We start from the raw sequence: 14,323 nt of genomic DNA, 5'->3' as shown, positions 1-14,323 counted from the left end.
TAATTTTCATCTACTAACCCCAAACTTCCAAGCCTTCCCTTCCTAACCCCTTCTTGCCAATCACAAGTCTTTTCTCTATGTCTGTGAGTCTGGTTTTGTTTCATAGATAGGTTCATTTGTGCCATATTTTAGATTCTACATATAAGTGATATCATACAGTATTTGCTTTTTCATGCAGATTTTCTTAAAGTTCTTTAGGTGATTTCAACGTGCAGCCAAGAACGAGAGCCTCCATATTAGGTGAAAGGCTGATGGGAAATTTTATAAAGGAGGCAGTAGAGGAGTATTGCCATGAATCAACTGACAACTCCTGAACCCACTGATCAATCCTAATGATAAAGGACAACCAGGGAGTATCTGTCTCCTAATACGACAGGAGGGACACAGCGTCTGTAATTGCCTGGGACATCATCCAAGCTGAATCTGATGAAGCCTCTAGTATAGAGCGACAGGAATAAGCTACATACCCCATTAGATTTCACAGGCCTGTTCCCTCCGAACACGTCATCATTTTACAGAGCATATTCTACTCTTTCCTCCATTTCTTTTCTCTACTTTTCCTAGTTTCCCCTCATTTTGTGTAAGCCTACCACCGAAACAACACAGTGGAAGAAGCAAGAAGCTAGTAAGGGGTCATGAACTGAGCTTTGACAATAACAATAATTTAAGTGTTGGAACCTGGAAAAGTACCAGTTCATTTCAGCTCCTCCTTCTGATTTTCTTGGAAGAGCAGGCTTTCTAACAAGGTCAGAATACATGTCAAATTTCTCAGTTTTCACAGGAGAACTGCCAATCTTGTCACTTACACTTCTGGTATTCTTTTTTAATTCAACAACAGAGAAAACTAAAGCTTTAAGATCCCCTAACAGAATAGAAAACTAATCTATTTCTATCAATAACTCATACCCTTTTACATGCACACACACTTTCTGGAAAATTACACAAACTACTAGTTGCAGTTATTTCTGAGAGAGTTAGGAGGAAGATGCACCTTTCTCTCTTATAAACCCCATTACTGTTTATATTATGGTCTGGATAATCCTTTGTTGTGGGGGCTGTCCTGGGCACTGTAGGCTATTTAGCAGCATCCTTTACTTCTACCTACTAGATGCCAGTAATACCCCCTATTTGTGAGAACAAAAATTTTCTCTCACTTTGCCAAATGTCTGTTGAGGTAACAAAATGGTCCTAATGAAGCCATAATCCTATGCTTTTTGCATTTTTTTAAACTACATGAGGCATTAATTACTCAAAAAATTTAAAGATTCAAAGAAGAGAAAAAAGCATAGCTGAGAGAAACAGTGGTCTGAGAAAATGGTCTAAAACAAAGGTGATAAACTAGCAGTCACCAGGCTAAATCTAGCCCTGGCTAACCCTCTTAGTTTTTAAGAAAAAAATGAATGAGTTATCAAAGATTTAAAAATGGGTGATTTCTGGGACTTCCATGGTGGTCCAGTGGTTATGAGTCTGCTTTGCAGTGCAGGGGACACAAGTTCAATGCCTGGTCAGGGAACAGAGATCCCACATGCTGCAGAGTAACTAAGCCAGTACACCATAATGAAAGATCCCACATGAGGCAAGGAAGATGCCATATACTGCAACTAAGACCTGACAAAGCCAAATAAATAAATATTTTTTAAAAATGGGTGATTTCTACCTTTCTGGTTTCTTTTGAAGAAGCAGATAATCTGGTCATCCTAAGATCACATTATCAAATGGCACAATACGAAAGAGCTGCCCTCTTTCGGCCAGAAAAGAAGTCTTATGTTGTCCCAGCCCTGCTTTAGTCTGTTAACTGGATTGCCCTTCAAAGCCATTTGAGTTTGAGATTCCTGCTCAATAGGGACAAGCTATTGTTATCCATCTATTGATATTCCTCACACAACATTCTACCCTTACCTGCCATTGGGTCTGCACCTGGAGACAACACGAATATCAATGGTGCACAGCAATTGGAATCATTGTAGGACCCCTGGAGATCAAACGTAGGGGCTTCAATGTATACATTTCCCATGTGTTCAGCAATGAATTCCTGAATGGCTGGAATCATTTTGTCAGGCCGCAAACACCGGAGGATCACCATCCTCTCCAAACCTTGAAGAAACTTCCAAGATCCAGGGAATGTTTCCTCATGGGGCCAGGCTGAGTCATAGATGAACTTCCATTCATTACCATTTTGTTCCAAATGTTCCATAAGGCCTTTCAGTTTTGGCAATGCAGATGCACGGACCACTTCTGCCCATGCCTTCTCAGACAGCCACTCAGAAACTGGGTTGGGGAAAGGGTTGTCCAGGGCAATGCCTCCTGTTAAAAGAAAGTACCAAATTTCCTCATTAATTTGCTTTTTCTCTTTCATGATTCCTATTGTCAAGAGGAGGGAGAAAAGCAGCTTGTCCTTCTCAAACAGAGAGCGGCAGACATTGTTGTAGATGCTGAGGGTGAAATGATCAATGATGTACTCAATTCGTAGCTCTAGTTCCTCGCTCTTCTTGCTATGGGCCAGAGACTGCATATAGAGGTTTATGAACCATGTCAGGGAGTACTGGTACATGGGTTCAATGTGGGCCAGGTCAGAGATACAAAAGAAGATGGTGGCAGAATGAACAGCCACTGGCTTGTAGCCCATACGGGTCTCATCGATCTGTGTTTCTGTCACTGAAGCAACTTCCTGTTTCTCAGAGATTTCTTCAGACAACAGTTTGGAAGAAGACAAAATTTTGATGGCAGTCTCATCCTCAAGTATGTTGCCCTCAGAAAGGGAAAGGACCTCCAATATCTTATCTTCAATTTCCTTTAGTTGTTTCTTGTTCTTGGCACTTTCCACAATTAACTTGTTCTTTTTCTCTTCAAGTTCTGGCTTCTCTTTGGCAGCCACGATGCCAAGGAGTTGATCTTGGAGGCCCAAGGGAGTGATCATAAAGTTGAGGAGACAGACTTTCACGGCCACCTCAGGGAGGTAATGTGGGTTCCTCAAACGGGTTGTGATATATAACTTAAAATCTCCGGAGTACTCGATGATGTTTTCACCAAGCCTCATGTACTCAACCCCATGCTGTTTGAATGTGGACTTGAGCAAGATGGGTTCAATAAAGGCATCCAACTCTTCCCCGACATTTTCTAGTAAGACTGGGGCACCAAACTGCAGAGCATGTTCTAGAGTCCTCACATAGTTGGTATCCGAGAACTTGATGACTGACAGCTTATTTGCTTTCTCCATATTCTTGATCCACTTATTGGCCTGCCCCTGAGGGTCAATCATTAAGGCCCAGCGTCTGGAATTGGATACAATGATGCCATTGTCAATGGAAAAGGAGTCAATGGGAAGCCCAGCAATCTGCCAGGCACGAATTTTTACAGGATCTCCTAATGTGTTGCTAAGACTGAAGTCACTGGAGCCAGGGATGACCTTGTCCTTACACTGGGCCAACCACTGCTTCTGGCACTCAGCCCGATAATCCACAGTAAAGGCCCCCAGGTAAGCCACAGTCCCAGAGGACAACAACACATCCCCCGTCAGATTAGTATAACGGATACCCAGCTGCCGAGCGGCTTCTGTCCATCTGTCTTTCTCTCCTCCAAGGCCACTAATCAGTTTTTCTGCCCTGATCAGCTTTTGGGAACAGATTTCAATGTTTCCCTCCAATGTCTTTTTCTTGGTATTCATCTCTTCAAAGTCATCGTTCAGGGCCTGGAGGCGGTCTTCCACGAGCTTCAGCTCTGCTCGCTTCTGGTTCAGTTTCCGCATCTGTGTGTCCAGCTTCCCCTCAGCCTCCTTCAGCCGCTCCCGTTTGGGAGCCACCACTTTGGCCACACGATCATACACCTCCATGGCCCTCACCCACTTGCACAGACCCTCACATGCAGATGATACATTTTTAATTACAGCAGGCTGGAAATCTGGGTGATCGATAAACCTTTCCCGGATCCGCTTCATGATCACTGGGGGAATGTTGTCTTTGTCATATGTCTTGAGACTTTCCAAGAATTTCAGATCTCCGAGAATCTTTCTCGATACCCCCCAGTAATCTTCTATCATTTTACCTGTTTGGGACAAGAAATAGAGATAAAGCTATTTTTTAAAATTTTTATTGGAGGATAATTACTTCACAGTGTTGTGTTGGCTACTGCCATACAACAACATGAATCAATCAGAAGTGCACACATACCCCTCCTTCTTGAGCCTTCCTCCAAGCCCTCCTATCCTACCCCTCTGGGTTGTCACAGAACCCTGGGATGAGCTCCCTGTGTTATATAGAAACTTCTTATTAGCTAAGAAATAAGAAAATTATTAAGACATCCTGCCTGAAATTTGCAGCCCTGCAAGGGCTACTCCTCATATTTAGCAAACAAACAAACAAACAAAAAAATCCCAAGATCTTACAGAGGAATTTTAGGGCAGAGAATATACATGTCATTACATATTTATTCAGGCACATAGAATGTATAATACCAAGAGTGAGACCTAATGTAAACTATGGACTTTGGATGATAAGATGTGTCCATGTAGGTTCATCAACTCTAACAAATATACCATTCTGGTGGGAGATGTTAATAATAAGGGAGGCTATGCATGTGTGTGTGACAAAGGTCCATATAGTCAAAGTTATGGTTTTTCCAGTTGCCATGTATGGACATGAGAGCTGGACCATAAAGAAGGCTGAGTGCCAAAGAACTGATGCTTTCAAACCATGGTGTTGGAGAAGACTCTTGACAGTCCTTTGGATGGCAAGGAGCTTAAATTAGTCAATCCTAAAGGAAATCAACCCTGAATATGCATTGGAAAGACTGATGCTGAAGTTGAAGCTCCAATACTTTGGCCACCTGATGTGAAGAGCCTACTCATTGAAAAAGATCCCATGCTGCGAAAGATTGAAGGGAGGAGAAGAAGGGGATGATAGAGGACAAGATGGTTGGATGGCATCACCGGCTCAATGGAGCTGAGTTTGAGCAAGCTCTGGGAGATGGTAATGGACAGGGGAGCCTGGTAAGCAAAGTCCATGGGGTCTTAAAGAGTTGGAAACAGCTGAATGATTGAACAACATGTATGTGTGGGAGCAGGGGGTATATGAGAAATTTCTGTATCTTCAACTCAATTTTTCCGTGAACTTAAAACTGCTTAAAAAAAAAAAAAGATCTCAAATCCCAAGCTCCTTGCCATCTTATCTTTGCCTTGCTTCCTGGTCTTTAACTACAAGAAGCTTCCTTCAACTTCCTGGTGATCCCAAGTGCTTCCTTAACATGAGCTCTTCACCTAGGTTATAAATGGCATCTAGTTGGCTCCTGAACAAACTTCAGGCTCACTTTAAATGCCACCTCTCTATGGAATGGGTGAATTTAACTCAGATGACCATTATATCTACTACTGTGGGCAGGAATCCCTTAGAAGAAATGGATTAGCTATCATAGTCAACAAAAAAGTCTGAAATGCAGTACTTGGATGCAATCTCAAAAATGACAGAATGATCTCTGTTCGTTTCCAAGGCAAACCATTCAATATCACTGTAATCCAAGTCTATGCCCCGACCAGTAATGCTGAAGAAACTGAAGTTGAATGGTTCTATGAAGACCCACAAGACCTTTTAGAACTAACACCCATTAAAGATGTCCTTTTCATTATAGGAGACTGGAATGCAAAAGTAGGAAGTCAAGAAACACCTGGAGTAACAGGCAAATTTGGCCTCAGAGTACAGAATGAAGCAGGGCAAAGGATAATAGATTTGTGCCAAGAGAACGCACTGGTCATAGCAAACACCCTCTTCCAACAACACAAGAGAAGACTCTACACATGGACATTACCAGATGGTCAACACTGAAATCAGACTGATTATATTCTTTGCAGCCAAAGATGGAGAAGCTCTATAAAGTCAGCAAAAACAAGACCAGGAGCTGACTGTCGCTCAGATCATGAACTCTTTATTGCCAAATTCAGACTGAAATTGAAGAAAGTGGGGAAAACCACTAGATCATTCAGGTATGACCTAAATCAAATCCCTTATTATTATACAGTGGAAATGAGAACTAGATTTAAGGGACTAGATCTGATAGAGTACCTGATGAACTATGGACGGAAGTTCATGGCATTGTACAGGAGACAGGGATCAAGACCATTCCCTAAGAGAAAAAAATGAAAAAAGAAATGGCTGCCTGAGAAGGCCTTACAAATACAAAGCTGTGAAAAGAAGAGAAGTGAAAAGCAAAGGAGAAAAGGAAAGATATACCCATTTGAAGCAGAGTTCCAAAGAATAGCAAGGAGAGATAAGAAAGCCTTCCTCAGTGATCAGTGCAAAGAAATAGAGGAAAACAACAGAATGGGAAAGACTAGAGATCTCTTCAAGAAAATTAGAGACACCAAGGGAAAATTTCATGCAAAGATGGACTCAATAAAGGACAGAAATGGTATGGACCTAACAGAAGCAGAAGATATTAAGAAGACCTGGCAAGAATACACAGAAGAACTGTTCAAAAAAGATCTTCATGACCCAGATAATCACGATGGTGTGATCACTCACCTAGAGCCAGACAACCTGAAAGACAAAGTCAAGTGGGCCTTAGGAAGCATCACTATGAACAAAGCTAGTGGAAGTGATGAAATTCCAGTTGAGCTATTTCAAATCCTAAAAGATGATGCTGTGAAAGTGCTGCACTCAGCATGCCAGCAAAATTGGAAACCTCAGCAGTGGCCACAGGACTGGAAAAGGTCAGTCTTCATTCCAATCCCAAAGAAAGGCAATGCCAAAGAATGCTCAAAGTACCGCACAATTGTACTCATCTCACACACTAGTAAAGTAATGCTCAAAATTCCCAAAGCCAGGCTTCAGCAATATGTGAACCATGAACTTCCAGATGTTAAGCTGGTTTTAGAAAAGACAGAGGAACCAGATATCAAATTGTCAACATCCGCTGGATCATTGAAAAAGCAAGAGAGTTCCAGAAAAACATGTTTCTGCTTTATTAACTATGTCAAAGCCTTTGACTGTGTGGATCACAATAAACTGTGGAAAATTCTGAAAGAGATGGGAATATCAGACCACCAGACCTGCCTTTTGAGAAACCTGTATGCAGACCAGGAAGCAGCAGTTAGAACCAGACATGGAACAACACACTGGTTCCAAATAGGAAAAGGAGTATGTCAAGGCTGTATATTGTCACCCTGCTTATTTAACTTATATGCAGAGTACATCATGAGAAATGCTGGACTAGATGAAGCACAAGCTGGAATCAATTGCTGGGAGAAATATCAATAACCCCAGATATGCAGATGACACCACCCTTATGGCAGAAAATGAAGGTGAACTAAAGAGCCTCTTGATGAAAGTAAAAGAGGAGAGTGAAAAAGTTGGCTTAAAGCTCAACATTCAGAAAACTAAGATCGTGGCATCTGGTCCCATCAATTAATGGCAAATAGATGGAGAAACAGTGGAAACAGTGTCAGACTTTATTTTTTTGGGCTCCAAAATCACTGCGGATGCTGATTGCAGCCATGAAATTAAAAGACGTTTACTCTTTGGAAGGAAAGTTATGACCAATCTACACAGCATATTAAAAAGCAGAGACATTATTTTGTCAACAAAGGTCCATCTAGTCAAGTCTATGGTTTTTCCTGTGGTCATGTATGGATGTGAGAGTTGGACTATAAGGAAAGCTGAGCACCAAAGAATTGATGCTTTTGAATTGTGGTGTTGGAGAAGACTCTTGAGAGTCCCTTGGACTCCAAGGAGATCCAACCAGTCCATCCTAAAGGAGATCAGTCTTGGGTCTTCACTGGAAGGACTGATGTTGAAGCTGAAACTCCAATACTTTGGCCGCCTGATACGAAGAGCTGACTCATTTGAAAAGACCCTGATGCTGGGAAAGATTGAGGGTGGGAAGAGAAGGGGTTGACAGAGGATGAGATGGTTGGATGGCATCACTGACTCAATGGACATGAGTTTGGGTAAACTCTGGGAGTTGGTGATGGACAGGGAGGCCTGGCGTGCTGCATACAGTTCATGGGGTCACAAAGAATCGGACACGACTGAGTGACTGAACTGAACTGAACTGAACTGAACTATGGAGCATTTTCTTTCATCTCAGATGCTAGAATATCCATAAATTCTTTATAGATTGCCAGAAATGGCAATCTAATTTTTTTTTTTTGATTTAGTTTTTACTGTGTGCTTCTCCCTCAAAGCTGTAACCTTTTGGGGGAGAGTAACAAGATTGCCGAGTAGTATGATACTGAGCTTACTTACCCCCATGAACATATAAAAAAATACATCAACATGCGGAGCAAATTTCTTTGAAAACCAACTGGAGACTGGCAGGAAGACTCTTTGACAACCAAGGCTGTAAACAAAGATCCACATGGAGTTGTGCAGGAAGGGAGGAGAAGCAATCAGGTTGGGACATGTGCCCCTACGAGGTGATACAGAGGTATCATAATTGTAATGGCAAAAATTTAAAGAAAGAATTCTAAAAGCAGCAAAAGAAAGAGTCACATACAAGGAAACTCCCATAAGGGTATTGGGTGGTTTTTCTGCTGAAATTTTGCAAGCCAGAAGGCAGTGAAATGATATATTTAAAGTCCTGAAAGGAAAAATCCTACAAACTAGGATACTCTAACTAGCAATACTATCATTCATAATTGAAAGAGAGATAAAAACTTCTCAGACAAGCAAAACCTAATATTTCATCAATACTAGCCAAATCTAAAAGAAGTGTTAAAGCATCTTCTTTAAGTGGAAAAGAAAAGGCTATAACAGGAAGTAAGAATTTATAGGAAAGGGAAAATCCCACTAGTAAAGGCAAATATATAGTATAGGCTGTGGATTGATCACTTAAATAAGCTAGTATGAGGATTAAAAGACAAAAATTGTTTAATCAACTATAACTACAATAAACAGTTAAAGGATAAACAGGAAGATGTATAATATGATATCAAAAGCACAAAACATGGAAGAGGGGAGTGAAAATATAAATATTTTAGAATGTGTTTGAATTTAAATGACTATCAGACTTAAACAAGTAGATATACTTTATAGGTCAACACATATTACCTATCATACTTATCTATGATAGATACCTATCATACTTATCTATAATAGATACAACAATAAATAGAAAGGAACAGGGCATAAGGGTAAAAGAAAATGATCAAACCATAAGGGAAGAGGCTAAAAGAAGAAAATAACTGAGGAAAACTACAAGCACAACCAGTAAAGAAGTAACAAAATGTTAATAAGTTTATACTTATCAATAATCATTTTAAATGTCAGTGGACTAAATTCTCCAATAAAAAGACAGAGAATGACTGATTGGATAAAAAAAAAAAAACAACAACCCAAGACTGCTGCTAATAAGAGGTTCTTCTTAGAGCTGAAGACACACAGACTGAACATGAGGGGATGATAAAGGTATTTCAGAAAACGAAAATGAAAAGAAAGTGGGGTAGTAACACTCATATCAGATAAAATAGACTTTGAAACAAAGTCTATAGCAAAAGAAAAACAAGACCATTGTATAATGATAAAGGGATCCATACAAGAAGAAAACATAACATTGTTTAACATATATGCACCTAATATGCTGCTGCTAAGTCACTTCAGTCGTGTCTGACTCTGTGCAACCCCATAGACGGCAGCCCACCAGGCTCCCCCGTCCCTGAGATTCTACAAATATGTAAAGCAAATATTAACAGACATAAGGGAGAAATTGACATTAATACACTAATAGGAGGGGACTTTAGTAACACCTTACATAATTAGATCATCCAGAGAGAAAATCAATAAAGAAAAAGTGGTCTTAAATAACACATTAAACCAATTGGACTTAACAATATCTAGAGGAAATTCCAACCCAAACCAGCAGAATACACATTGTTTTCAAGTGCTCATGGAATGTTCTCCAGGATAGATCACACGCTAGGCAACAAAACAAGTCTTGACAAATTTAAGAAGCTAGAAATTATATCAAACATTTTTTTTTCCTGATCACAACAATATGAAACTAGAAAAACAATTACAGGGAGAAAAATGGTAAAAACACAAAAACATATTACTAAAAACCAATGGATTAGTGAAGAAATCAGAAAATACTTTGAGACAAGTGAAAAGAAAAACACAACTTTCCAAAATCTATGGGACAAAACAAAAGCAGCTCTAAGAGGGAAGTTTATAGTCATATAGGCATACCTCAAGAAACAAGAAAAATCTCAAACAACCTAACCTGCCAACTAAAGGAATTAGATAAAGAATAAAGCCCAAAGTTAGCAGAGGGAAGGAAACAACAAATATCAAAGAAAGATAAATTTAGATCAATGAAACAAAGTCCTAGCCACAGAAATCAGGCAAGGAAAAGAAACAAAAGGCATCCAAATTGGCAGGGAAAAAGGAAAACTGTCACTATTTCCAGATGACACATATTATATAGAAAACCCTAAAGTCTCCATGAAAAATTATTAAAACTAAAAAATAAATTTAGCAATGCTGCAGGATACAAGATTAATATACAGAAATCTGGTGTTTTTCAATACATTAATAGTGAGAGAGAAAACAAGAAATCAATCTCCTTAAGATCATTAAAAAGAATAAAATGCCTAGGAATAAACTTAACCGAGGAAGTGAAAGACCTATACTGTGAAAACTATAAAACACTGTGGAAGGAAATTGAAGATGGTACAAATAAATGGAAAGATATCCCATGCTCATGAATTGAAAGAATATTAAAATGTCCATATTACCCAAAGCAATCTAATGTAAAAACCTTTCAAAATATTAAAAACAGAACTAGAAAAAATAATCTTAAAATGTATATAGAACAACAAAAGACCCTGAGTAGCCAAAACAATAGTGAGAAAAAAAGAACAAAGCTGAAGTTATCTCAGTCCCTGACTTCGGACAATATTACAAAGCTACAGTAATCAAAACAGTATAGGACTGATACAGCCAAACAGATGCAAAGATCAATGGAACAGAATAGATAGCCCAGAAATAAACATACTCACGTATGGTCAATTAATCATGATATAGGAGATAAAAAGGGCTTCCCTGGTGACATGACTCAGATGATAAAGAATCCACCTGCAATGTGGGAGACCTGGGTTGGGAAGATCCCCTGGAGGAGGACATGGCAACCCACTCCAGTCTTCTTGCCTGGAGAATCCCCATGGACAGAGGAGCCTGGGGGACTACAGTCCATGGGGTCACAAAGAGTCAGACATGACTGAGCAACTAAGCACAGCACAGGAGATAAGAATAAATAACAGGGAAAAGATAGTCTCTTCAATAAGTGGTGCTGGGAAAACTGGACAGCTACATGTAAAAGAATGAAATCAGAACACTTCCTAACACCATACACAAAGATAAACTCAAAACGGATTTAAAACTAAATATAAGACTAGAAACCATAAAACTCCTAGAAGAAAATATAGGCAGAACACTCTTTGATATAAATCATAGCAATATTTTTTTGGATTCTTCTCCCAAGGCAAAGGAAACAAAAGCAAAACAAAACTAAACAAATGGGATCTAATTAAGTTTAAAAGCTTTTGCACAGAAAAGGAAATGATGAACAAAGCAAAAAGACAACCTACTGAAATGGGAGAAATTATTTGCTAATTGTATGACCAATAAGAGGCTAATATCCATCTATAAACAGCTCATACAACTCCGTATTTAAAACAACAATCCAATCGAAACATGGGCAAAAGACTTGAATAGACATTTTTCGTAAGTAGACATACAGATAGCTAACACACACTGAAAAGATGCCTAACATTACTAATTATTAGAGAAATGCAAATTGAAATGACAATGAGGTATCATGTCACACCTGTCAGAATGGTTATCATCAAAAAGTCCACGAATAACAAATGTTGGAGAGGATGTGGAGAAAAAGGAACACTCAAATACTATTAGTGGGAATGTAAATGGTGCAGGTACTATGGAAAACAGTATGGAGGCTCCTCAAAACCTAAAAATTGATCCAGCAATTCCACTCCTGGATACATATCTGGAAAAAAGCAAAAACAGTAATTCAAAAAGATATATGCACCCCAGTGTTCATGGACCGTTACAACAGCCAAGATATGGGAACTACCCAAGTGCCCATCAAGAGATGATGGGATTAAGAAGATATTGAATACAATGGAATATTACTGAGCTATAAGAAAGAATGAAATACTGCCATGTAGCAACATGGATGGACTTGGAGGACACTGCTTAGTGAAATAAATCTAACAGAAAAAGACAAGTACTATATGTTATCACTTATATATGGAACCTAAAAATAAAACAAATAAATGAATATAACAAAACAGAAACAGACTCACAGACATAGAGAACAAAGTAGTGGTTACCAGTGGGGAGATGGAAGGGAGAGGAGCAATATAAAGGTAGGGGATTATGCACTACAAACTGCTATGATGAAAGTAAGTAAGCTAAAGAATATATTGCACAACATAGGGAATATAGTCAGTATTTTATAATAACTTTATATAGTTTATATCTATAATCTAGATAACCTATAATAATCTATAACCTAATCTATAATCTATAATAATCTTGAGTCACTAGTTATACATTTAAAACTATTATAGTAAATCAGTTATACATTTAAAAAATTGTTTGCTCCTTCTGTGTTTATTACAATCTGGCACAGTGCTTGATTATCAGTTTTTAACATGAATTTAATGAATGTTGCCCTTTCCCCCAGTCATACACAAAGATGGCAACCGGATCTATAAGCATGTATTAATATTTTGAATATTCTTTTCCAAATATGGGAGGTGGGTCTTATAGAGCATGTTTTGTCATCCCTGGGATGAATCAGTCCTTCTAGTGAGTGAGTGAGTGATTGAGTGTCTCCAGAGAAAGAGTGAGGGTGGGGGAAGCAACTTGCAGACTTGCAACCAGACAGAGGGCTGTCCTCAGCCTGCCCTGAAACGAAACAGGGCCTTTGTTCACCTTAGCACCGGCTCATGATGACTAAGAAATGACTGAGCCCTGATCCCATCAGCACTTTCCCAGGAAGTGCTCCTTTTGTCAATGTGTTAAAAAAGATTCACTCTTTTTGATGATAAACGCTTGCCAAGCTCCACTCATCAAAAAATATCTGCTCAATGTTATGTGGCAGTCTGGATGGGAGAGGAGCTTGGGGTACAAAGGATACATGTATATGCATGGCTTAGTCACTTTACTGTTCACCTGAAACTATCACAATATTGATCAGCTAAACCCCACTACAAAATAAAAAGTTAAAGAAAAAAAGAGTTTTACTTGAGATATTGTATTAGATACAACAGGTCAAATATGTCCTATTTCTAAAGCAAGATTAGACACCAAACAAATACTTCCAATGAAAGTTTTTGTTTGCATCCTAGGAAATGATCTGCTTTATTTAAATTTAAGGTATTCAAAACTAGTTTGGGCTTCCCTGGTGGCTCAGACAGTAAAGAATCCGCCTGCAATGCAGGAGACCTGGGTTGGGAAGATCCCCTGGAGGAGGACATGGCAACCCACTCCAGTATTCTTGTCTGGAAAATCCCCATGGACAAAGGAGCCTGGCAGGCTACAGTTAGGGGTCTCAAAGAGTTAGACACAACTGAGAGACTAAGTACAAAATTAATTTATTTGTGCATTTGCTCCATCCCAATATACTGGCTAGACTCTATGAGCTATTTTGTGAATAATACACAAAATTCACTTCAGTTTTAAAATAAGAAAGGTGGATGATGTATCCTGTGGCCAACATCAATGATCGAAGAAGAGAACTGATTTTTGAGACCTGACCCTGCTTTGTATATTTCAGTAGTTCTCAATCTTGGCTGTACCTTAGAATCACCTGGGAGCTTTAAGAAAAATACTAATGCTCAGGCCACACCATAGGCTAAAGGAATAAGAATCTCTAGGAGCGGGGACAGGGGCTTTAGCATTCTTTGAGTTTCCGGGTATACCAGCGTACAGCCAGAGTGGAAAAGCACTGGCTAGCTCATCTTTACTCAGACAAACTTATTATGCCTCAGATGCTTCCCTAGAGGAGTCTCCTGTAACATCCTCTCCCTATTTGTCCGTTTCTGATCACCTCTGCATTTCTTCATGTGGTTTTTGTCCTGAAACCAGCCAAGGAAGAGCGAATGCTACTCACTGGGAAGCAGAAGTCAGAGTCTCCCAAAGGAGGGATCAGGAATTTCTAACGTTTCAGAAGCAATGGTGGGATAGCAGGACTGTCTGAAGGATACAAGGATTCAAAAGGCAAGAAATATCACAGGAGATGGTGTTTCAAGTCCTTGTTCAGTTTTAAGACACTGATTTTAGTGCAAGATTCTACATCTAATTTAAATTTGAAA

The 14,323-nt window shown here is 39.3% G+C and overlaps 1 protein-coding gene across 1 annotated transcript in view; it reads right to left on the bottom strand.

The window, feature by feature from the left end:
• Positions 1 to 14,323, bottom strand: part of DNAH3 (dynein axonemal heavy chain 3) — a 244,562-nt gene that overhangs the window by 29,083 nt on the left and 201,156 nt on the right. Inside the window, exon 52 of the mRNA XM_055409629.2 lies at positions 1,900 to 4,041. Coding sequence (XP_055265604.2) covers positions 1,900 to 4,041 — 2,142 coding nt within the window. The remainder of the gene's footprint in view (positions 1 to 1,899; positions 4,042 to 14,323) is intronic.

Source organism: Moschus berezovskii, chromosome 27 (genome assembly GCF_049115385.1).
Source record: "Moschus berezovskii isolate FMDL1 chromosome 27, NW_MosBer_1.0, whole genome shotgun sequence".
Taxonomy (NCBI): Eukaryota; Metazoa; Chordata; class Mammalia; order Artiodactyla; family Moschidae; genus Moschus; species Moschus berezovskii.
Note: the sequence above shows the minus strand (reverse complement) of the source record. Positions and strands in the feature narration are given on the sequence as shown.